This window comes from Strongylocentrotus purpuratus, unplaced genomic scaffold, assembly GCF_000002235.5.
Source record: "Strongylocentrotus purpuratus isolate Spur 01 unplaced genomic scaffold, Spur_5.0 spur5_scaffold_10, whole genome shotgun sequence".
In the NCBI taxonomy this organism is placed as follows: domain Eukaryota; kingdom Metazoa; phylum Echinodermata; class Echinoidea; order Camarodonta; family Strongylocentrotidae; genus Strongylocentrotus; species Strongylocentrotus purpuratus.
In genome coordinates, this window is record NW_022145595.1 from 25,266,716 (window position 1) to 25,293,989 (window position 27,274).

Below are 27,274 nucleotides of genomic sequence, written 5' to 3' on the forward strand. Positions count from 1 at the left end.
GATGGTCATCTTGCGAGTAATAACCATTAACTACTCTCATCGGGCTCTCATCATTAATTTCTCTCTCTCTCTCTCTTTTTTTTATGGTGAATTATTGGGGGGGGGGGGGGTGATTGTACAGGCCATCCCGGCCCCCCCCCACCACCTGAAATATTGGGGGGGGGGGGGGTATATCCCCCCCCCATCCCCCCCGGGATCGACACCCATGTCTATTAGTAAATCTCAGTCTTCTCATAGGAAATATTCTATTTATCGGAATACTCTTACTTCAATCCTACGTGCTGCTAAGATGCTCAATTTCAGGCGACACATAATGATATAAAAGGGACATGGAATGATTAGGAATGTTTTTAAGCCAAAGCAGCTAGCGTCTGATGTCATGAGCTCTATCACCAGACGTTCCCAAGTCCTGCATAATCAAAACTTTCTGCAAGAAACTCAACCCATTGTGACTTATATTAATTGAACTTTGTCCTTCACTTTGCAACTGCAACAGAAACCTAAAAAGAATCGATGAATACTTTTGTTTTTGTTGTTGTTTTTCTTTCTTATACCCTACAGATCTTCTAACGTCTGGAAAGTAGACTATTATTATCGTGCGTTATACGAACGATCGAGGACGTCTTTCTTCGTAAATTTTAGGACGTATTTCCTTAAAAAAATAAACAAGAATGCCTAGAGAGAGCAGGTAAGTGCAAATGAAACGTACTGTATTCAGTCTCAGTTGCATTAAGTAGAGTTATCCACTCGTGGAAAGGCCCAAGATTGAGCTACAGCAACAAGCCAACAGCCAACTTCTTTCGAAGAGTTTGCTTCAGTCCCGCATGTTCGACATCACGTTGGGTAACTCCGGGAAGCTCCAACACCGGCGCCGCAGGCGTCGGAGCTTCGGGTGGTTTCGTTGGTTTCTCGTGGGGGCTAGTAAAACAGCCGATTGGGTGATATCATCGTTAAATCTGCATAGGGAGTACTTACAATTTTTACATCATAGGGTGCACGACTCCTCAGGGCTCAACTCCAATAACTTGAATGTAGAGTAAAGCCTAAACTCTAAAGTAAAGGAGCCGGTAATCGGCCAGCTCCAGTTTTCGGCCGATTGGTTGGATGCAAGGTAAAATCACTCTAAAATACATCGCATAATAGCATAGGCCTAACACATATCCCACACATACCATAGACCATGCCAGTGTCACTGAAGAACCACATTTGCAATGAAAAATATATCCTAAAATATCACATTTTAGCGATGTAATCGGCGGTCCCGCTACCCGAATCTGAAAAATCGAGTATCTTACGCGTGTCTGTAAGTCATATAGCCCTATGTTCGAGTGCATGAACGTACTGTAACACAGTTCTGAGATACAAATTGGATAATTCGTATAAGTAAGTCTGTAAATTATACATTTAATATTAAGTCATTAAATTTTGATAACTGCAATTAGGACAAATGACATACTGACCTAATTTACATCTGATTTAGAAATCAGAAAATTAGATCTAAATAAAGAAAATCGGGGAGAAAATGTTTTGAACGAAAGGATGTACATTGTTGGCTCTAGCTACCCCCACGGTACGAGATCTCTGGGTTACCATCTGTATTGGGGAATGTCAACAAATGTCAGTTTTATTAAAGAAATGACCAAAATCAGTTGGCGATATGCCCAGGATACAGATCCTTGGCCTTAGGTTTAGGTCTCCTGGTCCACAGGGATAAAGAAGTCTTTTCAGTGAGGGCAACACTGCACGCTGGAGCAGCCATACAGCGTCCGTGGCACACAGAATGTTGTCCAGAGCTTTGCCGCGATGTGAGGTACAACCCTTGCTCCGAGTGGAGAGGTTCTAACTAGGGCATAAAAGGCTCTGTAACCTTTGGTGATCGTATCTGCTGCATAATCATGTTGAGGGTCACATGTCCTGGTTATACCAAGGTGCTTGTAGGAGGATACCTCATCTATTGGCTCGCAATCGATATGCCAGGAATGTCCCCTGATTGTACGATGTTGGTTCAGCACGATGACAGCACTCTTAGTGGGGTTGATCTTGTACCTCCATTCTTGGGTGTACTGGAATGTGATGTTAAGCATTTGTTGGAGCTCTTTTGGGTCATTACTAAGGAGAGCAATATCATCAGCAAATGCTATGACACCTACATAGACGTTCCTTATTGTGCAACCTAGATGGCATTCTCTCAGGAGCTTGATGAGGTCATCAATGTAGAGTGTGTAGAGAGTGGGAGATAAAACACCTCCTTGCCTCACTCCTTGCAGCACACGAAAAGAGGGTCCTACAGAATGGTCCCAAAACACCTTGCTTGAGCAGCTGTTGTATAATTCTGCAATGGTATGCAAAGAAAAGAAATTTATTCCTCTAACAGGATTTTATAGTCACTTAAAAATAGAATGATGATAATATTAATAAGCAAAATACTTCTGAAAGAAGACGGAGCATTTTTCTGCCCAGAATTTGGTCGTGCCGAATAGAATTTGGTCACGCAATTTGTGCGTGGTATCTCCGCTGCCAAGGAGCGAAGCGTATTTGCGCAATAATAGCAATTTTCTTACCAGACCGATACAACTCAGCTCCCTTTTCACGTGTACCGTGTGAATTCACGATCTCTGCACAATGGTGATAACCTCTGACTGGCACTTCCGTGATTGTGCTGTTTCCGTATAATGCGCTGTATGAGTGTTATTATTGCTATTATTTCCTTATTTTTACCTCCGATTTTTAAATTCAGGATGTAATTATGATTTCAACTAACATAAAATTCATCAAATCCACTGTCCAATGTTGGTCAGGTGCGGGAAAGTGTGATTTTGGACACATTTGAGATGTTGTTTACCTACCTCTCCATGGGACCCTATGGGAGCAAATTAAGGCTCCCTTGAATAATATCATGAAAAACATTTCAAGGGAGCCCTTAAGGCTATAAATACCTCTTGCACATCGGCAAGTGCATCATTTGCAAATTCGCTGTGATGGAGCGAACACGGAAGAGCTCCTCTTCACACCCATACTAAATTCATTGCGACAGCACACGTAGTTGTTTCGCAATAGACTTCTACATATGGCTATGCATGTTAGCGCATGTGCTAAGAGAACGCGGAAGTGCAGAAAGTTGTGCGACACTGACCAATTTCGAGCTAAGTTGGAGATCTTACCGAGGCCCTAAATCTGATTTAATTTTGAGAGTTAAGAAAAGTTGTTCAGCTGCCTGATTTGTGCAAGATTCGTTTATGAATTTTACTTGAGTTTCCACCAGTAATTCTAGCATAGACTATAGAGTAAAGGAGGGGGTAATCGACCATCACCAGTTTTCGGCCGATCCGTTGGATGCATGGTAAAATCCCTTTAAAATACATCGCATAATAGCATATCACATATCCCACGCATTCCATACCATGCCAGAGTCACTGAAGAACCACATTTGCAATGGAAAATATATCCTAAAATATCACATTGTAGCGATGTAATCGGCGGTCCCGCTACCCGAATCTGAAAAATCGTGTTTCTTACACATGTCTGTAAGAAATATGGGTACCATAAAATGAGCTTTATTTCAAGTATTTTTCAGATTTAGAGCCCGATTTTGTGTGAGTCGCAAGCTCAAAGTTTCTCATCGCATGTATTAAATCAATGCAGCCGGACACCGCAACGCACACACGATATCTCTGTCTAATTCAGATTACAATTTCCGATCACCGCAGTACTAGCTTCGGCGTGGGAGACCTGCTCTGCCTGCTAGTGCTATAGATCAGCGCGGAAACGCACGGCGCGCGCGCTTCCTATTGACTTTGTACATACGACCGAAAACTGGTTCGCTTTGCCGATAACTGACTCCGAAACAGTGAAAATTGAAATGAATATTGTCATGGCAATTCATGATTTTTTCCTGGGATTCTTTTTTTGTTTAAATAATAATAATATTTGCTTCATGATTTGAACAAGAAATTATAATAAATAGGTCGTAAAGAGTACTAAAAGGTACTAAAAAATAGGATTTTGTCTTAAGTGGCCGAAAACCCCCTCCTTTACTCTAGCAAGACTTCTGATTGGGTCCATCGTTCTCAACTCTGTACCTCCATTTTCTAATGTTACCTACAGTACGTATTATAATAAGTGGCCCGGCAGCGCCCTCTTACGTTGATAATAGGTAAACACATGCGCTATGGCTCGCCATTTGTCCAATAATTCACATAAACACTAATGTCGCTGATAAACAGTGTTAGGCACATTCATGGGTCACTAAAGGGTGCTTCGCGTGCATACAGAAATGTGGTAGTCGGCACTAATCAGCCCAAAACTTGGATATGGCAGGGTGGCAGTTTATATTTTTTATAATGTTATCCGGTCTTACCCCTAACCATCCTACGTTTAATCTAAGTAGAAATAAGAAGTTTTTCGTTGTAAAAATCATGAATCCTCTGAATTCTGGTGATTTGAAATACATGTACATGTACCAGCAAATAATGAACCTCGACCAGTAAATCAACCGAAAGCTAAATTTAGTAAAAGGAAACCAGTTGGCGAGGAGGCGACTGTACGGGCTTGGACCAGAAATTTCGTACAGAGGAAAGAGATCTGACCATTAGCTGCATGTTATAACTTGTAAAGTTGTAAGAGGGAAATAATACAGATAATGATGAAATAGCAAAGAATTTAGGAGTATCATGGGTACAACCAATTCAATGGAAATTTGTATTAAAAAAAGAGCACCAAAAACAAAAAGAGCCCCCGTGGGAAGTCTCACAGGGGCTCTTTTTTTTTGGAAGAGCCCCGTGGACAAAAAATTAATTTGAGCCCTGCTAGGACATGAGTTTTATGAAGATCTGAGATTACAGTCGCTAACTTCATACGTACTTGCACCCCAGCGTCGTATTTGTGCAGCGGTTTGCCGTGAAGTCACTACCTTGGCAACATTTTCCCTCATCTGAACAATGTGACCAAGTTCCGTTAAAGGTGAATGGACATATATAAGCGGGTCTCAGTAAATAGGAGCGTTTAGACAAGCATAACAAGTAATGATATCAAAGATTTCATTTCTTTTTTACAGGCAATACCGCAAAAGGTCCAGATCAAAATCTCCTGATGCTGACAATGACAGCTCCAAGAAGAAGCGATCCCCAGAGAGGTCCAAGGAGAAGGACAAGGAGAAAGAAAGGAGGAGGTCGCGGTCCAGGTCAAAGAGCAGGGAGAGGTCACGGAGGTCACGTAGCAAGGAGAGAGAACGTGATAGGTCAAGGAAATCAAGATCGAGATCCAGGGATAGAGATAGGAGAAGGTTAGTACAAGCATGCTCCTCAGCAGAACATTGTTGTACCGTTTTGTATAAATTTAGAGGAATATGGTATTGACGTATGCCAGGGTGTAATTTGAGAGTACCAAATCAATTTTTGCAAGTTGAAAGTTTTCATTGCGTCGAAAGGGACTTGAACATGGCATATTGGAAACTCAGGGACGTGGTTTTGGATGACTAAAACAATTTAACAGGCTAAATTATGCATTGACATTGTAACCCTTGAAAATACTCTAAAATTGCTGTTAATATTTTTATTGTGAAGTTTGTCTGTAACTTTCAAAATATTAACGTTATAATGGAACTACAGTAACTGTAGACATTATTGACACCATCATCCTAATTGTAAATACCATGATCATAGTCGTGGAACATAACCAGTAATGTGTAGTATTAGATATAAGAGAAAAAATTATACAATTAGAAGTAGCATTTGTAATAGTAGCTTCACTAGTATCAAAGTAAGTAGTTGAATATACTTATAGATATCTACCAGACACATGCGCTACATTTTATCTTTAAAAAGAGCATCCCCTCTCTTGTTTCCCACATTTATGTAATTGCAGAGATCGAAGGAGTCCACCTCGCAGAGACAGAGATATAGAAAGAGATCGGGTCAGGGAGCGAGATAGGAGATCCCGGCGCTCAAGGAGCCGGAGTAGAGACAGGAACAGGAGGCGTAGAACCAGGTCTCGCTCTAGGAGTCCCAAGCGGAGCAAGGGTCGAAGGTCACAGTCGGTAGAGCGAGCATCTAGGTAAGCCCCCTTATCATTCCTTTCTCGAAGAAGTAGCAGGATGTATCTATAGAATGTTCATAGCTGGATTATATCATTTAATGTTTTTATATATGCAATGAAATGTGCAGCTCCTGAAGTATAATTTATTCTTAAGAAACAACACATTTCTAAACGGTATGAATTAGAAGACGTGCAAGTAGTAAATAACTAAAGAGTCTTTAAAATGGTTGGTAGTCTAGAATTTTTTCTTCCACATTTCATTTTCTTCGCAAAAAAAATGATTACCGGTAATGCTCTTTAACAGAAAAAAATCCCACATTTTGGATACAAAGATATAAAAGTGGTAAAAATGTTGTCTTTCACAAGAGACATGGTACTTCTTTTATATAGCACCCAGAGATATCACAATCTGCGTTTAGACGTTTATGGAAAAAAAATTATTTGAATCTAAAAATAAAGACATAAATATTTCTTTCAGGTCTCGCTCGAGATCTCCAAACAAGGACAGCAAATCAAAAGGATCATCATCATCATCATCTGCTGTTAAGACTGAAGGGACTGTAAAAGTGGAGGTGAAGACGGAGGCAGAGGTGAAGAAGGAAGTAGAGGTGAAGCAAGAGATAAAGGAAGAAAAGGAGGAGACTAAGGAGGTCAAGGAGGAGAAAGGCTTAGTCTTGGTAAGATTGACATATGTATGCCAAATTGATCTCTATTGCTTGTATGAGTGTCTAACTATTTTCTTCACTTTGGATTCATTTTGATGGACGAGGCCCAAATGCAGTGTGGTTGAAATACTGCTGTACATTGTGTGTGCATTTACTAGGGCTATGCGATACCACTTTAATTTTTTTTTAACCGTTTCTACCATTTGAAAAGTGGACAGACTTGTTTATAACTTTACAATAACATTCCTAATTTTTCAGTTACATGATTTGCAAAAGCATAAACAATTATGCTTTAAAGAATATTGGAATGGTTAGCTATTTCGACTCGGCAGTATTTACAAAGTATTATTCAATATGGTGCATGTGCCACATATTCTGAGTTTGATCTTCATATGATAACTTCTGCAATTTCTAGGAAACCACACAGTATGTTGAAGATTTACAATGTCTGCATATATAATGTAGAGGTGTCGTGGTCGAGTGGATATGTCACCGGACTGTCGATCACAAGGTCCGCGGTTCGAGTCCCGCCGCGGCATTAATGCCCTTTGGCAAGACATTGATCGACATTTGCCACACTCCACCCAGGTGATGTAAATGGGTACCTGGCAGGAATTAATCCCTTGAAATGCTAGCTGTGCTAAAGCCAGGGTAATAATCGAGAGTGCCAGGAGTGTCAAATCTGACAGAAATGAGCGCTATACAAGAAACCACTATTATTATTATTATTATAATTGCAGGAGCAAAGACGACTTGAAGAGGAGATGCAGAAGAGACGTGAGCGGATTGAGAGATGGAGGATGGAGAGAAAGAAGACCATGGAGGCGGCAGCAGGACCATCAAAGACGGAAGGAGAGGGGGAGAAGGCCGATGCCCCGCCCCAGAAGCCAGGCAAGAAGTGGAGTCTGGAGGATGATGATGATGCTGATGATGAAGCAGAGGCAGAGGAAGAGGATGTAAGTTCAAAGGTGAAAGTGTTGCCCCCTTTTATTTACTCAAGTCTACATATAAGACTGTTTGGAGCCAGAAGGGCGTTATTTCATATACTGTAACACAGAGTTTATACCCTTCTGGCTCTTAGAAGTTAATTACTTTTTGAGACATGTGATGTTGCACAGGATAATGAATTTACGTATGCTTTTCAATACATTACTTTTTCTTCTTGAGTCAGGTGTTTGGAAGCTAGATACTGTACTTTATTTTTTTTTACTCAAAGAGGTATTCTTTGAGTAAATTTGAAATGATGTTATTGAAAAATTCACTTGTTCTAAAAAAAAACGAACACCCACAATCCCTGTAAAAGTGATGATTTGTTTTTGCAGGTATGTATAGGAAATGTTAAGTTAAATTAGAGGAGGTTCTTTCTGGAATGATTTTGATTGAAGTGTTTTGAAGGTGATGAGAAAAATGATGATGTTAACAAATACCCACAAAATATTTCTTCCATACTCTGCCATTACACTTTTCTTGTTTTTAATCATTTGGCAGATGTCATTTACTTATATTCTTGAAGAGCCAGTGAAAATTCTATTCAATTGTGTAAGAATTCATTTGGTATTCATTGCTGGAACTAAATAATTCATTGTATAATTACGTACAGGAAGCAAAAGAATCCAAGGAACCGGGCCCCGGTGGTCAAGAAGGCAAGGATGGTGGTGAGAAGATGGATGATGACAAGGAAGATGATGAGGTGAAGATGGAGGCGGAGGAGGATGATGATGACGACGTTGACCCTCTGGATGCTTTCATGATGGGTGTTCATGCGGAGGTTAAGAAGATTGGCAGTAAGGACAAGAAAGGGCCACCAGCTGTGGAGAAGGCAGTCAAACCTACCCCTGGAAACGGAACAGGAGGAGAGGTGAGAAAACACACTATCCAAAAAAAGCCTGGGGGATGTTTCATAAAGCTGTTTGTAAAGTTACGCATGACTTTACAAACGACTTGTATATGAAGTGCCAGATTGGATGCCCAAAGTTTTCCCTGATGTTTTAACAAAGTGTGACTATATTTCCAATAACCTCAATTAAATTATGGCAAAAAAATATACTTAGCATTAAAAATGTTTGTTATAATATGAATGTTGATCTATATCTGCACAGTTCAACTTTAGTTAATGCAGTTAATGATTGAGCAATCCATTTGGCTTTTCATATTTAAGTCATCGTAAAGTCATGCGTAACTTTACGAACAGCTTTATGAAACACCCTTCCCCCCTCCCCCCAGGTACAGGTTTTAAAAAATACATATCAGGGCCCAGGGCCCCGTATTTCAAAGAGTACATATCAATCGCAAGTATGTTCATAAGAGACTGCAAACTGCAAACTTGGGATTGATTCGGATCAATCGCAACTCTTTGTAAGACGGGCCCAGGAGTGATAAGTACCTTACATGTAGCTTTAGATAGCTCTAAATTGATATGGCAATCTAATCAAAAGCTTGGGTAAAAGCAAGAGAAACAAAATAAACAAGTCCTTTAACTGAATTGCATTTCTTAGTGAATAATTTATTTGTTACTGGTGTGGTGTCAGAGTTATATTCAACTTATGTTCAATATCTTTTCTTTCAGTTTATTTCTATTGTGAATATCTGTGAATTGTGAATGCGCATTGTCCATTGGAACCTATCAAGGACATCTATTCAAATTCTTGTGACTAGTTTTAAGATGATCAGAAAAAGGTGTGAAATATGGTTTATTTGATCTTTTAAAACATTAATATTAGTAACATCATGTATCACTTTTATACAGGGCTGTGTTCAAAAAAAGAATTTGATCATGTCTATATGATTAACAAAGTTTATTGTGAGACTTGTATAGAGGTTGCTAGCAGAAATCATGGTATACTTTTTAGATGGGATTCCAATTTATTGAGAATAGCTACAAGTAAATGTATATCCACGTATGCTACAATATAATTGACAGTTAATTCAGTTCCATGTATGTTCTGCTCTCACTGTGGATTGAAACCATTCTTTCACTGCACTATGGTAGTGGTAGTGGTGGTGGTTATTTTACGTGGCTGCTAAGAAAGCATAAATGCTTGTTAGTAAGCAGCCAGAGGGCTGACGGCTTTAGGTCCTCTCAGAGGGACCTGGTAATGAGGATTAATGCCTTACCAAAGGGCACTGGTTTCGAACCCGGGTCGCCGGATTATGAGACCACTGCTCTACTAACTGGGCTATTGCACCTCCTCAATCTATCATTCATAAAGAGTGCTAATGACTTCATGAACTCCTTGGCCCTATTTCTTCTTAGGCCCCTAAGTTTAGCATCGTGACAGGAGTGGTGAAGAAGAAGAGTGTTCCGGTGCCGATGCCGGTCATCGTGACATCAGGAAAGAAAGGTGAACTCATGGAGAATGATCAAGATGCCATGGAGGTAGGTTACATTCAATTCAAATCTTTGTTGTCTGAAGTGAATGAAACGTTAGGTGCATATGCACACATCAAGTGCATAGTTTTCAAAATGTGAAATAACTTTGTAAAATATTAACCACTACATGACTTGTGTAAATGAATAGTGTCAGTTATCGTCATTTGTGATATTCTTAGAAGAATGGAAGTTTAAAAAACTAAAATTTAGTCAAAGGTTTGATTCCATGCACTTATAAAGACAAGGTATAACAAATGAAGCATAAACCTGACAATAATTGAACCCTTTTAGAGATGTGTGTGTTTTAACCATTGCCATGTGGTAATTCATTTTTGAGTGAAAATAACTTGTCTTTCTTCTTCTTGAATTAGAAATGACCAAACTAATGGTTTAATTTGCAATGCGGTGATTTGTTTTTTAATTAAAGTTCATTATGAAAAACAAAATTATAATTCCTTATTGTGGTAAAGAAATTTTACTCTTGATGTGGTTAAAATGGCTAAACCTTAAAAGTACTACAGAGCTGCCAACATTATGTTTTTCCCTAAATGACATCCAGGCCCATCTCAACAGGAAAAAACATATCGGAATGGCAGAAAGTTAATGAGAGTTTATTATTTACAATTTCATAACTTTAGACTCGATTTCAACCACGACAACGATCTCTGAATATTGTAGGACCGCATATGCTTCAAATATGTTCATTGAACCAAATTCATGACCCCATACCAAAACTTTGTATTACCTTTAAATTAATATGTTTTAGCACAATTTTAACCACAAAATTTCAATAGTACAGTCAAACCTGCTTTAGTGACCACCTGTCTACAAAGACCACTTGTCTAGAATGGCCACATTTGTTGTTTCCCTTAAAGATGCTTTCTCATTGAATCATGTACTAAAGGAACCTGTCTACAAAGGCCACTTTTTGTGTTTCTCTGTGTCTGACTGTACATGTAACCTAAGTAATTATATTGACCTTTGACCTTCTATCCCACGGCAGTATTCTTCTGAAGAAGAGAAGGAGAGTAATCTGATGGACACAATGGCAGCTCTGGAGCAGAAGAAGAAGAAAGAACTGGCCAAGGTTGATCATTCAAAGATTGATTACCCACCCTATAGGAAGGACTTCTATGTAGAGGTGCCGGAGCTAGCTCGTCTTACCCCTGAAGGTGAGTTTCCAGGGGGGTGTTTCACAAAGATCCTTAGCCGACCTTAACTCTTAGTTGGACTTAGATATTATGGAGAGCCATTTGTAGCCTTAAAAATAAAATATATTCAAATAAAAAAATTCAAGTATTTTAGACTTTTCATAAATTTCACATCAAGAACATGAAATCTCCTTGATAATAGAAAATATGAATGATTTGAATTAACATTTTATGCCTTTTAAAATAAATTTGACAAAATATATTCAAAGATGCTAACAGCTTTCCATAATTTTTAAGTCCAACTTAGAGATAAGTTCAACTAAGGATCTTTGTGAAACACCCCCCTCCCCCTGCTTGTATTCTGTAGTTATTAGAATACTTCATTCACATGGCACATAAGCATGATAATCATTACATACCGTATTAATCTCTGGGTATAAGGCACACTTATTTTCCGCCTCATCACAGAGTACATGTATGAATAAAAAATTGGCATAAACATGTAGGCTAAGCACATGCTGACCAGCTTGTCAGAGTAAATAATATTCTTGGAGTTCGAGAAAAAAACGATGCAATTTCACTTGAGTTTCTCATCAAATTCAGAGGTTTGTTGTAGAAATGTGCAAATGTTCTTACAGAATTCCATACTGCCGTATGAAGAATAGTGTCAATCGCTGTGCCATTTTGAAAGGCAGTAGTTGGTCGATGCTGCACGAGTACTATGTCCCTTAAACATCGAAGATGAATGATCTTTTTCAGCCACCGGCTCACAGTTTGCAGTGAAACGTTACGATGAGGACGATTAATGGACACAAAGAGGTATCAACTATTATGTCTACAGTGCGATGTCCTTTTTAGATATACTCAGATATATACTTAGATATACACATATCCGCTCGTCCTCCGGATAGTCCGGTAGCTGTATGACAGGCGCCGGCTGACTAGGTGTGCTGGTTTTTATCAGCTGCTTGATGTAAAAGGAAACTGACAAACTTGATATAGTAAAGTCTTGAATTGATTTGAATGTATTCATTCACGGTAAAACTCACATCAGCTTTAAAAGACTGCTTTTCATCAAGTTTGTGTAAAAAACATAAAACAGATCATATAGACTCCAAACTGAATATAAATACAATAGGAAAAACTACTTAAAGATGACATACATGTATACAAAACAAACTTGAATAAAAAGCTAACGCATCAAATAAAAATAACAAGGATAAAGCTATATGATGTAAAAAGTTTCATATCAATAAATTAGGAAGAACAAAATTAAGTAAAAAGCTAACATTAAATGCAAACAACAGACATTGACAAGTGTTATAAAAAGTGTCATTTGAATCAATGGGCATAGGGGAAGAGTATAATGGGAATTTAAAAAATAAAGAGATAATGTGAGAAAAGAGAGATAGAAGAAGAGGGTGAGAGTGATGGACTAGTACAATGCGTCTACCTCCAGTTCAAATTGCCAGGTATTTGACATCAGAAAAATTCTTCCAGATAAGGCGTTGAATAATTGAACAATTGAATAGATAAATCACACTTGTTTAAAGTTGGTGTTGGGTTTTTCTAAAGTGAGCTTATTATCAGAATTCCAGAGCCCGTAAGTGTATTCTGTTAGGGAAATGCGTTTGCATAATGACTTAGGAAGCAAATTGTTTACTAGTTTAAAGATCAGGGCTAGAGCATGTTTTTTCCATGGTTTTTCCAGTCTTGCGTAAAGATATGAGCAATTGTTTGTGATCGTCTACCAGAGATGAGCATCAGAAGTTTCAGAGTTAGTTTCTCAAAAGAAATGCTGTCATTAGGAGTTGGGTCTGCGTTGTCCAGTAGACCATCCGTTGTTCTTGGGGCCTTGATATTTTTTCTGTTGCAAGTTTGGGGGACGGAAATCAGATTGACCTCTTTGTTCTGGTTCTTGTATCCCGGGTTGTACTGGACGAAGCGTTTTACAGAGTAACCTCCTCTTGAGCCAGATTTAGATCTGTGTGTCAATGGCTGGAAAAAGAGGGAACGTGTCCCAAGACCTAGCTTCTGCGTATCATGCAATTCCTTGCACCTAAGGGGAAGGATATCTCCGAAGAGTACGCCCGAAGCCTGCTTGTCTGTTTCACCCGAAAAAAGGGGCCTGAAATTAGCATTAAGCCCTGGCCTGATTCGTATCATGTTGAGTTTTCCATTTGCCGAGCCAATGGAAATAATACTGTCGAGGATGAGCTTCGCAAGCTCATGACCAGACATATCTGACCAGCTGCCTGCTGTCAGGAAAAGTTGCTGTGCCTTTTGCAACTTAGAGTCAACGACTTTAGTTTCTATTTTTTGGGATCTGCCATACCTTTTGGTCAACCCGACACTGGGCAATTGACGTGCCGTTTGGTCTGCCATGGATACGCTTCAAATTTATCTTTGAGTTTAACTCTGAGAAGTTCATTTGATTTGATTTGATTTGATTTATTTTTCCACTCAAATATCCACAAGATTAAATGACATATGTAAACCATACAGTAATACAATATATAATAGAACAAATGAATTATACAAGTAACGAAATACTGATAATTATGTACGTAATAGAATAAGTTTACAGAGAACATTTAAGTTGAGAATAAGACAAAGTATTTTATAATTCTTGATTTAATTGAAAGGGTAAAAAAGGGAATCTCAGAAAAGCTAGGCTTGTTGAGTGAGATTCCCAGTATAAATTATGTACTAGACCATCATCAGCGTGCATCAAATTCTGCACATCAATCTGCCGTTGACAGGTCGAATAGCTCAAGGATTGTCCGACCTAGCAATGTGCAACATAAAATATTGCCAGATTGTCGCTGACTGGAAGCACTAGATTAAATTGAATATTATATCATATAAAAATGTGACTTTAAAAGGACTCTTCTTTGTATTTACACAGAGGTTGACAAGAGACGTTCAGATCTGGAAGGTGTTAAGGTGCGTGGTAAAGGATGCCCCAAACCTGTAGACTCATGGGTGCAGTGTGGCGTGTCTATGAGAGTTCTAACAATCCTAAAGAAGTAAGTTGTTCCTTCAGCTCTAAGACAGTGTGCCCCTTATGCTTAAGAAAATCTGGAGTTGCTCCAAATACTTTACTATTTTCTGGAAAATGCAGTTTCTAAAGTACAGTCAAACCTGCTTTAGTGACCACCTGTCTACAATGGCCACATTTGTTGTTTCTCTTGAAAATGGTTTCTCATTGAATCATGTACTAAAGGAACCTGTCTACAAAGATGCACCTGTCTACAAAGGCCACTTTGTGTGTTTCCCTTGGGTGGTCGCTATAGACAGGTTTGACTGTACCTATAAAGTATTAGGCCGATCAAAGCAGTCTTTGTGAAAATATCATTCAATTTGCTTCCGAGATGAGATTTTTCATCTAACCGTAGAAAACTATGTCAGGTGGTTTCAGACCCTTGTTACTGCATGGGTGCAATCTTGTTTACAGTTGGGAACAAAATATCCATATGGAACTTATTTTCAGTGTCATTTGAACACAAAATATTTTGATTAATCCATTGTAAGAAATATAAACCATGGGTAGCCTTTTGTATGCCATATTCAAAGAAAAAATAGAAGAACTGGGTTTGACAGGAAGCCTATGAAAATGTCAGTTTTCCATGCTTCATTTGAAAACTAGATCACTGTTAAATTTCAGAGACAGGACCTACATGACATCCATGTGATTTAGGCAAAGCGTTAGTGAATTTGGTGCAGTCTGCAAAAGGGACATGGGGCCTTTAGCCTTGTTAGATTGTATCTGGTGGTAAGAATATTTTAGTACACTGGAATCTAGTTATTATTCATTTCTCTTATCAAGTTCTCTTTACATGTAGAGGCTTGCTAGACTAAGTACCTTATTAATTATTCATTCAGCCAAGCTGTTCAGAATGCAGGTATACATGTCTAACATTCAGGGGGTAATTGTCCTGAGCCACAGAGGCTTTCGTCATCATACTAACCTGTACGAATATTTGTCCTTTTTAATATTGCCCAACAAAAGTTGTAGAAGATTTATGAAACTTCTTCAAAGTGCTGTTTTTAAATCAGCTGTCCAGATACACAACCTGTTCAGACACACATCGTCTGGGCATACATGTAGCTTAATAATAATGATAAAAATACTCAGTTTTTATACATGTATAACTCTTATTACAATCACTAAGCGCTGCCAAACTTGGAAATTATTACCCCGGCCTTAGTTGTGCTGCCATTACGGCGCTGTAGCATTTCAAAGAATTAATTCCTGTCAGGTACCCATTTACATCACCTGGGTTTCCCTTATTTTTCTGTGATATTTTCATTCGCTTGCATATAATTATCAGGAATAACTACGAGAAGCCGACTCCCATCCAGTGCCAAGCCATCCCAGCCATCATGTCTGGGCGTGACCTCATTGGTATCGCCAAGACGGGGAGTGGGAAGACGATGGCCTTCCTCCTACCCATGTTCAGACACATCATGGATCAAGATCCTCTGGAGGCAGAGGATGGACCTATTAGTAAGTTACAATTCGAGGGGTCAGTGACACAAAGACATAACTCTTTTTTGGCCATTTTGAGAAAAAGTGGTTTATGTGTTACTGAGCACATTGGGCCTTAAGGAGTTAAGTCTATGTTTCACTAACCATTGACTTCAATGGGGTGTTGGGTCGAGTTAAGTCTCTGTGTTTCCTGGAAAGCCCACATTTTTCTGAACATTCTGATATCAAATACTCATTTCGGCAAAATATGTAGTTACTTCTTTGTGTCACTGAACCCTCAAAATGACACATTTTTATAAGCTCCAACCCAAGCGATGACGCAGCAAGACTCGGCAGGTTTTTATGATAATGTAAGTGTAATATGCTTCACATTCTGTATCTTATAAATGCAGAGCTCACTGATTACACTCAAGTGGTTTGTTGCACGCAGTTGCCATTCATTTACATTTAAACAAGATGTAGTGCCTTTTCCTTGGGTTTACCGTGTCATATCTGAACGAGCCTAATACTCTTCAACGGGTGGATAATTTGGTTTCACCTTTTGCTGAAGGGATAAATCAAGCCTTTATAGCCATAAACCTACTCTGTTATGACCTTCTGGGGGGTGTTTCACAAAGATCCTAGGTCGAGCTTAACTCTAAGTTGGGCTTAACAATTATGGAAAGCTGTAAGCATCTTTGAAATATTTTGTAAAAGATATTTTAAAAGGCATAAAATGTTGATAAATTCATTCATATGAGATTTCATATTCTTGATGTGGAATTTATGAAAAGTCTAAAATACTTGAATTTTTGCTTTTTGAATATATTTTATTTTAAGGCTACAAATGGCTCTCCATAGTTAAGTTTGACTTGGAATCTTTGTGAAACAACCCCCCCCCCCAATGGTCTCAAATGACGTATAGGATTTGAAAGTGCATGTGTACCTATACCCTGAGGTTTCTCCCTTCTCTCTTCAAAGAGTGCAGTAGGTTCTTAACTTCCATAGGGTGGCATTCACATAAGGAACTTCTTCTAATTTCCTGTTCAAGTGACGAACAGAGCAACAAGACCAAGCTCTGTAATTATTAGGATCTCTGTCCAGTAGTGCCGTGTTTGTGCCATCGAACTTGATCGACCAAATCAATTGATTTTTAATATATATATAATTTTTTTTCCCCGTAACATGAGAGTAATTTTAATAGTTTCATACTATTAATTAAATGTAATATTAATTGTTATTGTATAATTGTTTTAAATGGGGGCACGCTACAAGAGTCCTATCTTGCACCCCGGGGCAACATGTCTGACACGGCCGGTTGTAGCAACTACTCCGAAGATCAAGATACATTAATCTTGATCTAAGGAGACACGAACAAACGAGTGGCAGAGTGCACTTCATTTAAACTGTCATAGTGACCACTTTTGTATAAAGGTCACCCGTCATTAGAGAACCTGCGTATACTTAGAATTCAAGATTAGCTTGAAGTCTGCATACCACCTTTTTGTACTTATGTTTCTTTGACACCCATATCTCTTTCATTAAACATGTATCTTGTCATCCAAGAGTTGTCAATACTATGACCTTTTCTTGTTTTTCAACACATTTTAGCTTTGATAATGACTCCTACCAGAGAATTAGCCATGCAAATTTTCAAGGAGTGCAAGAAGTTCACCAAATCGATGGGACTGAGGGCGGTATGCGTGTACGGAGGCACAGGCATCAGTGAACAGGTACAGTATGAATGAAGTGCTAGACTCAAGCAAAATTCACCTGAATGTTTCGAAAAGGAAAAGCAATACGTGTATAGTTGTGGGCAAGTCCTAGGTAAATGGCCATTCAGTTTACCATACATGTATGTTACATTGGAACTATAATTATCCTTGATATGAGGACTAATCCCAACTATAGCATACCTGCCAGCCCTTCAGAATAATCTGTAATATTCAGATTTTCTGGATCTTTAGGACCTGAAAATTCAGAATATTCTGATTTTTGTCTCGCCTGCGTAGCAAAAAGCGAGACATAGGCGCCGCTTTTCCGGTGACGGTGACAGCGACGGCGGCGGCGGCGGCGTCAACATCAAAAACTTAACCTAAGGTTAAGTTTTAAGTATAGGTTCTTAGTCAATGAAACTTTGACTATAATCATGTGAGTAGAATTTCAGATCACAAAGTCAAGGTCAAAGGTCATTTCAGGTCAACAGACTTGGACTATGTTGTAGCATCATCATCGCAAACTTAACCTAAGGTTAAGTTTTTGAATTTTTGATATAATTTTGAAAGTATAAGTTCTTAGTCAATGAAACTTAGACTATAGGGTTATCAAGTCTCCCCAATCATGTGAGTAGAATTTCAGGTCACTAAGTTAAGGTCAAAGGTCATTTAAGGTCAACAAACTTAGACTTTGTTGTGGCATCAACATCAAGATTTTCAAAATGCTTCTTCTTCGTTATTTTTCAACCGATTTTGATTCTGATTGTTTCATATGATAGGGCTAGGAGGGGGATTTAAAATTTCTACACTGAATCGTGAAATTCATTATCTATGCTAATTTATGCAAATTTATTCGAAATCACAAAAAAGGCTTCCTCTCCTTCATTTCTCGACTGATTTTGATTTGGTTTGCTTTATTTAGTAGAGCTAACTTTGGTACACTAAACTTCTACACAGAATTTTGAAATTGTTCTCCATTAATTAATTATGGTAATTTATGCAAATTTATTCCAAAAATAACAAAAATTGCTTCTTTTCCCTCATTTCTTGACCGATTTTGATTTGGTTTGCCTTATTTGGTAAAGCTAAATTTGGAACACTAAACTTCTACACAGAATTGTGAGATTTTGCTCCATTGATTATTTATGGTACTTTATGCAAATGAAATGAAATTATGTCCCTTCCAGGGCATCAAATTTTTATTTTTTGACCAGTTCAAAAGTGTACCACTTAAAATTTAAGATATTTGTTGTTGCGAGATGCGGATGAGCACTACATCATTGACGTTCTGGTTAATCATATTGAATTGCGTTATGCAGGCGAGACCGCCGAGAGCGTTTCCCTTGTTTTAAATTCTGATTTTTAAAAAAAAATATTTTTTTTTGGTTGTGCCGCGATTTGAGAGTTAACGTAATGCATGCGTTGAATGACTGCATGATTGAACAGCGAGTTTGTATTTGCTTTCTGGTACAGATTTACCGCTTATTACCAGTAACACTGCTGCTGCAAGTGCGATTTCTTATTTTCAAGGGCATACCGTGCTAAAAATTCCTAATTCTTATTTTTCAAATGTTGGCAGGTATGCTATAGTAATCAGCGTAATACAATGATCAGGTATCTTTTATGTGGTTGGTAAAGTTTAGGACAATGTACATGTCCATTAGATTTTCCTTTGTGTAGTTGATGATGATGCTGATGGTGATTTTATGCCCATTTATTCATCCCAAACACCATTTTGAAAAATCTTTAAATTTTTGGAATTCCATTTACACTACTGTAAAAATCCATTAAAAAACGAGGAAGTTTGCTCATACTGATTTCGGGGTGAGTAGTGCGCATGTGCGACTGAGCTATGCCCTGCATGCATTAGTATGGAAGAGAGAAGAGTCACATGAGCAAAAATTGGTATCTGACCAAAGTTTGCAATTACACTGCAAAAAGCAGTGAAACTTTGGCAGCTATTTAAAAAACCACACTCCAGCGGTGGATTTTTCAATTTCTTTTTTTCATCCTGTGTGACGGTAGTTGCTATTCCTATTGCAACTACCGGCAAAACACCAGAATGTGATAAAAATCAATGATTTTGGTTGCAGTGTAAATGCAGCTTATGATGATGATCGTGATGATTTACAGGAATTATTTGGCACCATGCTCGTTATCAAAACTTTTTGAAAAAGGCAGGTTCTTCCAGTGAAGTCCCATTCATAGATCTGTTGAAATGGACTACCAACCCTTTCTTTTCTCTTTTCTCTTTACTTTGTATAATGATCATTGGAGCCCAGCCTTTGAAAGGCTATTGGCCTCTTCTGGCTCCTCCATATTCTTTGTATTGTTTATATATATGGTCTCGTATGTATAATATATTGTTGAATTTATTTTTATCGAGAATTGGAAATAAAATGAATGAATGAATGAGAGGAAATTTGAGACATAATGTAAAGTGTCCTTCCGATGGATGAACTCATCGATATCACTGTTTTTTCTTTCTTCTTCCTCCTGACTAGATTGCAGAGTTGAAACGTGGAGCAGAGATCATTGTGTGTACACCGGGGAGGATGATAGACATGCTGGGAGCTAATAATGGTAGGTTGGCAGAATGGTACCATATCTCTCAGTAATGACATATAATGTATGAATAGCATTTTGTCAAATCATTGGTAACCCTCACATAAGGTCCTCATAGGGAGTGAGTGTACTCTAATAATGGTAGGTTGGCAGAATGGTACCATATCTCTCAGTAATGACATGTTTCATGTATGAATAGCATTTCGTCATATCATTGGTAATCCTCACATAAGGTCCCCATAGGGAATTATTGTACTCTAAAAATACATGTACATGTAAGTTGTTGAAGACAAATAAATTTGCATCAACTTTTGATGTTTATTACTTTTACACATTTCAACAATAAACTGAATAGTATAGACAGAAATTGGTTATTTACATTTTGTCTCATGATGGTTTATTGCTGGAGTGTTGTATGTTTAAAGATATGAAATATGGTATATTGTAAGCATTCTTATCAGTTCCAAGACTGGTAACGCAATTTTTGTATAGGGGAACTCACCTGTCAATACATAGATATCATACTGCTGTGTAACTATCATGATCAGATTTGGTTTTTACACTTGTACATATTTATAATTTCCAAGTATAATATGTTAATTAACTCTGAATAGTAAGTAAAACAGAGACAAAGAAAATTTTGTTGGGTTCACATGCATAGTTGCATCATATAAAGGTCTGTAACATTTAGTAGGGAAAAGACATTGTGATGCTAGACATTGTAGCTAGACACATGTTCAATAAGCATCCATAGTTATTAGATTGATAAGAACCAGTAATCATGTTTTAGTTCTCTTAAAGGCTTACAATTGTTTGCTTTGTATTATAAGATGTAGTGTGTCTTATATCAGTCACACCGCCAAACCGACTCAAATCAGACCCATTTCGGCCATTGAGAGAGTATCGAGATGTTTTATTTTGACTGTTGTTTGTCTAGTATTATTCTTGTCAGTATGACAGAGGTAGTAAAATGTGAATTGGGTAAATGAAATCTGTATTTTTAAATCTTTTTGCAATGTACAAGAGTTTACAATGACACCTTATTAATGAAATATTGTTTTCATTTCAGCACTGGAGTAAGAGTAATGGAGCAGTCATCAAGACATTTTGTCATCTTAAAAATCCATTTTGTAACATATTACGCCATATAGGCATTACATCAAAATTCTACATTAGAGTTCCAATACTAGACCACGATGATTTTCTTCCTAAATTGAATTTGAGATCTGTCTATTATTTATAAAGGTTCCCATGATATACATGTAAGTTGATTGATAACCTGGGAACATTTAGGTATATTTTTTTATTTGGAACATAACCTTTGTATGTAATGCAAGGAAAAAGATGATCTTTGTTTTTATTTAAAGGTGGTTGATTAATCCACTGAAGGTGTGATATATGATTGGAAAATTAACTTTTTTGGTATGTAACTCAAGAAAAGAGAAGATGTTCTTGGTTTTTAAATTTTAAGGTTGAATTATCCACACATGCGAGGAGTAATGTTTCTCTTGCGTTTCCCTCCCTGAACTCTAGATGATGGTGATGATGACATTGATGATGCAGCTGCTTTTAAGGGTCAAAGGTCGGGTGCCAAAGGGCACTCAGACGCAGAGGAATAGATCATCGGAGGAGCTCTTTGGTCATGTGACCCTTTGGGTGGAGCACTGAACCCTTAGAATTATGATAATTGTGAAGTACGCTGATTAAGAATGACTGGGTTGAATTAGATGGCATTTCAGTTTCCTTATGCTTGAGTGTATTCTCACTAGTGAAGCAACTATTTATGATATTGAGCATTATAGCATTTTATTCAAATAAGTAGATTTGTTGGTAAAACTTCAACATGGAAAATGTGATGTCTAGACTTTAAGATATTTAATATATCTAATGTTTGTTTGTAAAGTATTTATATGTCCCAATATAGAGCAACAAAACTACTCTAAAATTTGACACTAGCCTAAGATTAGACATGTCCACATTCAATACTGAGGAATGATAAATAATATTTGTTACAAATATGACTATTAGTTATTGTAAAAGCTTGTAGAAATATATTATTTCAGGCCATGCTAATTCTTTTCCATTCTCTTTCATTTCTATCTTTGACATCTGTAAATATTTGCAGGTCGCGTCACAAATCTTCGTCGATGTACATACCTTGTCTTGGATGAAGCTGATAGAATGTTTGACATGGGTTTTGAACCCCAGGTAAATCAAAACCACTAGACCACTGATTGCTTTATGTGAAGAGCATAACAACCTTTGCTTTGGATTGTTTAGTTTTTCTTACATTGAAACAAATATTTATTTCCATTTACGCAATCAATAAACTTTAAGATGGTTGTTAGTCTAAAAGCACATTACGGTACTCCAATTTTCTGTGATTCTTTACATCACAGTTTAAAGCAAGTTTAACAAAATGTCATATAAGGAATCATGTACATTTATAACATAAATGATCAGGGGCGGATCTAGCTTTTTGCTAAGGGGGGGGTTTGACCAAAATAATGACGATGCGGAGCATCGTCCACGAGCCGCGAAGCGGCGAGCCGATTTTTTGGGGGGTGTTTATTTGAACCCCGTAAGTGATGTTTTCCTGGCATCTATTAACACAATGGAGACCATAAAAAGCAGTGCATGATAACGTCTTTTTAAATCAAGTAACAGTTTAATACATAGTTATATCCAGAGTTATCATGTGTTTGGTTAAGTTACCAGATGAGTTGAATATCTTCTCACAATATTTGCACTTGAAAGGGTTTCTCTCCAGCGTGCGTTCTTTTTTCTTTCTTTTTTTCTTTCTTTTTTTCTTTCTTTTTTTCTTTTTTTTTCCTTTTTTTTTTTTTTTTTTTTTTTGGGGGCCGCCCAAGGGGGGGGGGTTGCAACCCCCCCAACCCCCCTCTAGATCCGCTTCTGATGATAATAGAATAAGTGAATAATTAAGAGTTATAAAGCTTATGATATTAGGTTCTTTTTTAATTCTGGTTTAAGAAGTGGAAATTTGAGAAACGTGAAGAATGTTCATGTTTGTTTTTGAAGGCACATTATCATCACAAGAAGTTTTAAACAATTGTCAAACTTGTAAGAAGGTGCTTTTACATGTAGAGTTCAATGATAAGCCTTTGAATTTTTCTTCCAATCCACCAGGTGATGAAGATTGTAGAGAACATCCGCCCTGATAGACAGACGGTTCTGTTCTCAGCCACGTTTCCCAGACAGATGGAGGCCTTAGCCAGGAAGATCTTGACCAAGCCTATTGAAGTCCAAGTTGGAGGTCGTAGTGTGGTGTGCTCCGACGTCACTCAACATGCTGTAAGTCAGATTTAGGAAGAAGTTGGAGTTCTTGTTAAAGTGAAAAATAATTTGTGTGTTTTGTCATCATTTATATTCCAGTGTGGAAGAACATCAGATCAGCATATCCCATTAAAGATAAAGACCAGTTATGGTCATGCGATTGCATTGTGAAATCGATCAGAAAAGGTTGATCATCTAGCATAGATGTACTGCAAGGTTCTGGAATCATCAAAATGATAAGAAATTTGGCCCAGTCTTCATAAAGTTACAAGCACTGTACACAGAAAGATGTATATGGGACTACGCACACGTGAGCGACACATGCGTTTTTATCTCTCTCACACCAATAGATAAACTAATTTACCAAATATATCAATTAGTAGGCGGTTTCCCGGCAAAATTGTTATCATCATGTATAAATCAAAACATATTCTTTCACATGATTGGTAATAAGAGCTTCCATTTCATTTTTTGAAATTGGGGCTTTTCCAATACTGGTCTTTACCTTTAAAAGGCTTGCCCTTGAAGTGGTGTGATATTTCAGATATGACTAAAAATAGCTTACACATTTATACAAAACTCTGATGCCAAATGTTTGTGCTGTCCCATTCATCTAGATTCAGTCAATTTATTAAAATATTTATGATGCCATAAACTTCATATGCCATTCTACTTGATAAACTATTTATGATAAAATCTGGAGTGTTCCTTTTTACAAAGTAATTTTATGACCATTTCTCTACATTCTATAAGTGATTGAGGAACCGGTGAGGGTTTATAGTGGAGTTGGTAATAACTGAGATGGAGATGTTATTGGTAAAATAGTGGGTTTATTCGTATGGTTATAAGTATTGATTACGATTGAGAAGATACTAGTGCTTGTATTTTTTATGATGGCAATTTTTATTTTTATTTTTTATGATGGTGATTTTTATGATCATAACATTGAAATGGCATTTATTGCAATAAATTTTTATTTTCTCATCCTGTATCTTGCAGATGATTCTGGAGGAGGATCAGAAGTTCCTGAAGCTACTTGAGCTTTTGGGTTACTATGATGAAGGCCAGATCCTAGTCTTTGTGGAGAAGCAAGAGTCTGCAGATCTGCTACTCAAAGACCTCATGAAGGCATCTTACCCTTGTCTCGCTCTTCATGGAGGTATAGATCAGTACGACAGAGACTCCATCATTCAGGTAATTAATTTGCTTTAGAACCTAGTAGTTTAGAGTTGTTTGGGTTGAATTGGGTTAGGATGGGTTGACTTGGTAAGAGAGAGAAGTCTTGCAGATCTGCTGCTCAAAGACCTCATGAAGGTGTCCTATCCTTGCCTAGCCCTGCATGGTGGTATAGATCGGTACGACGGACACCATTAAAACTTTGCTCCGATGGTCTGTTTATTTAGAATAGATTAGATTAGGTTAGGTTGGGTTGAGTTGCACTGGATTGAATTGAGAAAGATTAGTCTGCGAACCTACTGCTCAAGACCATTTGATTTTTTTCTTTCTCTGAGTTACTTATTTCACTATGATTTTGACACTTTAATCTTGGTGATATCATAGTGTTGTGCATAGTTGAGCTACATGTATGATAATACTAATATGCCAGCATTTGTAATGTGCCATCGATCTAGTAAACTATTCTGAGGGCCAGAGGGAGATTATTACCCTGGCTTTGGCACGGCTGCCATTACGGCGCTGTAGCATTTCAAGGAACTAATTCCTGCCAGGTACCCATTTACATCACCTGGGCTGAGTGTGACAAATGCAGATCAATGTCTTGCCAAAGGACATTAGTGCAGTGGCAGTGAATAATGTCCACCTTGTTACTGCCTTATATTCAGGATTTCAAAGCTGCTAATGTGAAGATCCTGGTTGCAACCTCTGTGGCAGCCAGAGGCTTGGATGTGAAGAACCTTGTCCTTGTTATCAACTATGATTGTCCTAACCACTACGAGGATTACGTGCACAGAGTTGGGTAAGAATGATGGAAATTCTTTTACTTGGATGGAATGATATTGATTTGGACTGAAAGACACCATATTAGATTGGATCAAATTGGATTAGCTTGAATTGGGATTGGATTGGATTAGATATTAGATTGTGTCTGGTTGGATTGCCCCAATCATTGTTGGTTCAAGAATGATTGAATGACTGGAATTATATTGGGTTGGATTGGATTAGATTGGACTGAAATTGATTACATTTAAGTCAGATTAGGTTGGGTTAGTGAGTTAGGTTTCATTGGTTTCTATAGTGTTGGTTCATGAATGATTGAATTACTGGAATTATATTGGGTTTGATTGGATTAAGTTGAACTGAAATTTATTACATTTAAATTAGATTAGGTTGGGTTAGTGAGTTTGGCTTCAGTCGTTTCTATGTTTTGTTTAAAAAAATGAACAAAATGTGCAATTTTAATCAGCAATTTCAACCAACTTGGTCACATAATCTGAATCACGTTCCTATTTTTCAAAAACAGTAGTGCATTATGTAGAAATTTCTTTATCAGTTTGTTTTATGCCTGTATAATAGTAACCAAAGAATACCTAGTTTGACCAAACTCCCAAATACAGTACATTTAGGACGAGTGCTATTGGTAGCAGTTGTCTTTGTACTGTATGTATTAAAGACGCACAGGGCCAGCCGGAAACAAGGGGTTCTCCTACACCTTCCTAACCCCTGAACAGGCCAAGTATGCTGGAGATGTCATCAAGCCGTTTGAGCTGAGTAGTTCTAAGGCCAAATCTATTATACATCCGTCAAGGATTCAAGTATTGATTTACAGGACTGTGATTGTTATCCTGTGTATTTCAGGCGCACAGGGCGAGCGGGAAACAAGGGGTTCTCATACACCTTCCTAATGCCTGAACAGGCTAAGTATGCTGGAGATGTGATCAAGGCGTTTGAGCTGAGCGGTGCTAAGGTACCTGAGGAGCTGACTGAGATGTGGAGCCTCTATTGCAATCAGCAGAAATCTGTGAGTAGAAATCAGGGCCTCCTTACAACCTTGAATTTCACTGGTACAGTCAAACCTGCTTTAGTGACCACCTCTCTACAAAGATCACATTTTTTGTTCCCCTTGAAAATGGTTTCTCATTGAAACATGTACCAAAGGTACCTTTACTTAAAGGCCACCTGCCTATAAAGACCACTTTTCTTGAGTGTGTGCGTGTTTGTGTGTGTGTGTGTATTGGGTTTTTACAGATGTGTACCAATCAGATATGATTATTTACGTCTTCCTTGGGTGGTCTTTATAGACAGGTTTGATTGTAGTTGAACTTTGGTGAAGATTATTTAAATTTGGATTTGAATTTATCATGCCAATATTGTTGATATTGTTCAGGAAGGAAAGGTTTCTTCCAAACATGTTTGAGTTTCAAAAAACAATACAAGGTAAAGGTAAATGCCGAAGAAAAGTAAAATGATTGTATATGTTGAATGTTGATAATGCATATACACATTTTGGATATATCTTTAAATCCTGTCTAAGTCTTAAATTTTGTTAAAGAAAGAAAATAGGTAATCAGAAATAACAGCTACAAAAGAATTTATGTTGAAAGTTTGATGGCTCTGAAATAGCTGGTTTATTGGAAACAGAGTAATTCTGATTTCTGTAATTCATGGTTTGATATGAAAATTTAGATTTTAAGAATTTCAGATACTGATTTGGGATTCAATTGGAACATGTTTATTTTCTTTATCCCCTGTTTTTTAGGAAGGAAAAGAGGTGACCAAAAACAGTGGCTTCAGTGGGAAAGGCTTCAAGTTTGACGACACTGAGAGAGAGCTAGCCAACGAGAAGAAGAAACTACAGAGGGCCGCTCTAGGTCTACAAGACTCTGATGATGAAGATGCAGGAATGGATGTAAGAATATATCCCTCAAAAACTACTTCACACTCCTTCGGGAAATCCAAACCTTAAAGGGATCGTGTAACAGTGTTAAATCTGAGATGCATGGCCCTACGTTTTATCAGTGTCTGTGATATGGTGTAATATTGAAGCCCTAAAA

At 37.8% G+C, this 27,274-nt stretch overlaps 1 protein-coding gene across 2 annotated transcripts in view; it reads left to right on the plus strand.

The window, feature by feature from the left end:
- The first annotated feature begins 555 nt into the window (after nt 1–555).
- The window catches only part of LOC579710 (probable ATP-dependent RNA helicase DDX46), a 34,434-nt gene continuing 7,715 nt past the window's right edge, over nt 556–27,274 (plus strand). Inside the window, exons 1-18 of one of the 2 annotated variants that reach the window (XM_030979884.1) lie at nt 556–688; nt 5,054–5,281; nt 5,863–6,051; nt 6,512–6,710; nt 7,439–7,666; nt 8,299–8,556; nt 9,952–10,074; nt 11,072–11,240; nt 14,128–14,248; nt 15,554–15,729; nt 17,302–17,423; nt 19,910–19,988; nt 22,096–22,178; nt 23,118–23,282; nt 24,264–24,458; nt 25,106–25,239; nt 26,079–26,241; nt 26,980–27,129. In XM_030979884.1, the coding sequence (XP_030835744.1) occupies nt 672–688; nt 5,054–5,281; nt 5,863–6,051; nt 6,512–6,710; nt 7,439–7,666; nt 8,299–8,556; nt 9,952–10,074; nt 11,072–11,240; nt 14,128–14,248; nt 15,554–15,729; nt 17,302–17,423; nt 19,910–19,988; nt 22,096–22,178; nt 23,118–23,282; nt 24,264–24,458; nt 25,106–25,239; nt 26,079–26,241; nt 26,980–27,129 (2,799 nt within the window). In that variant the 5' untranslated portion in view covers nt 556–671. The remainder of the gene's footprint in view (nt 689–5,053; nt 5,282–5,862; nt 6,052–6,511; nt 6,711–7,438; nt 7,667–8,298; nt 8,557–9,951; nt 10,075–11,071; nt 11,241–14,127; nt 14,249–15,553; nt 15,730–17,301; nt 17,424–19,909; nt 19,989–22,095; nt 22,179–23,117; nt 23,283–24,263; nt 24,459–25,105; nt 25,240–26,078; nt 26,242–26,979; nt 27,130–27,274) is intronic. The other variant, XM_030979885.1, reaches the window with a different exon arrangement.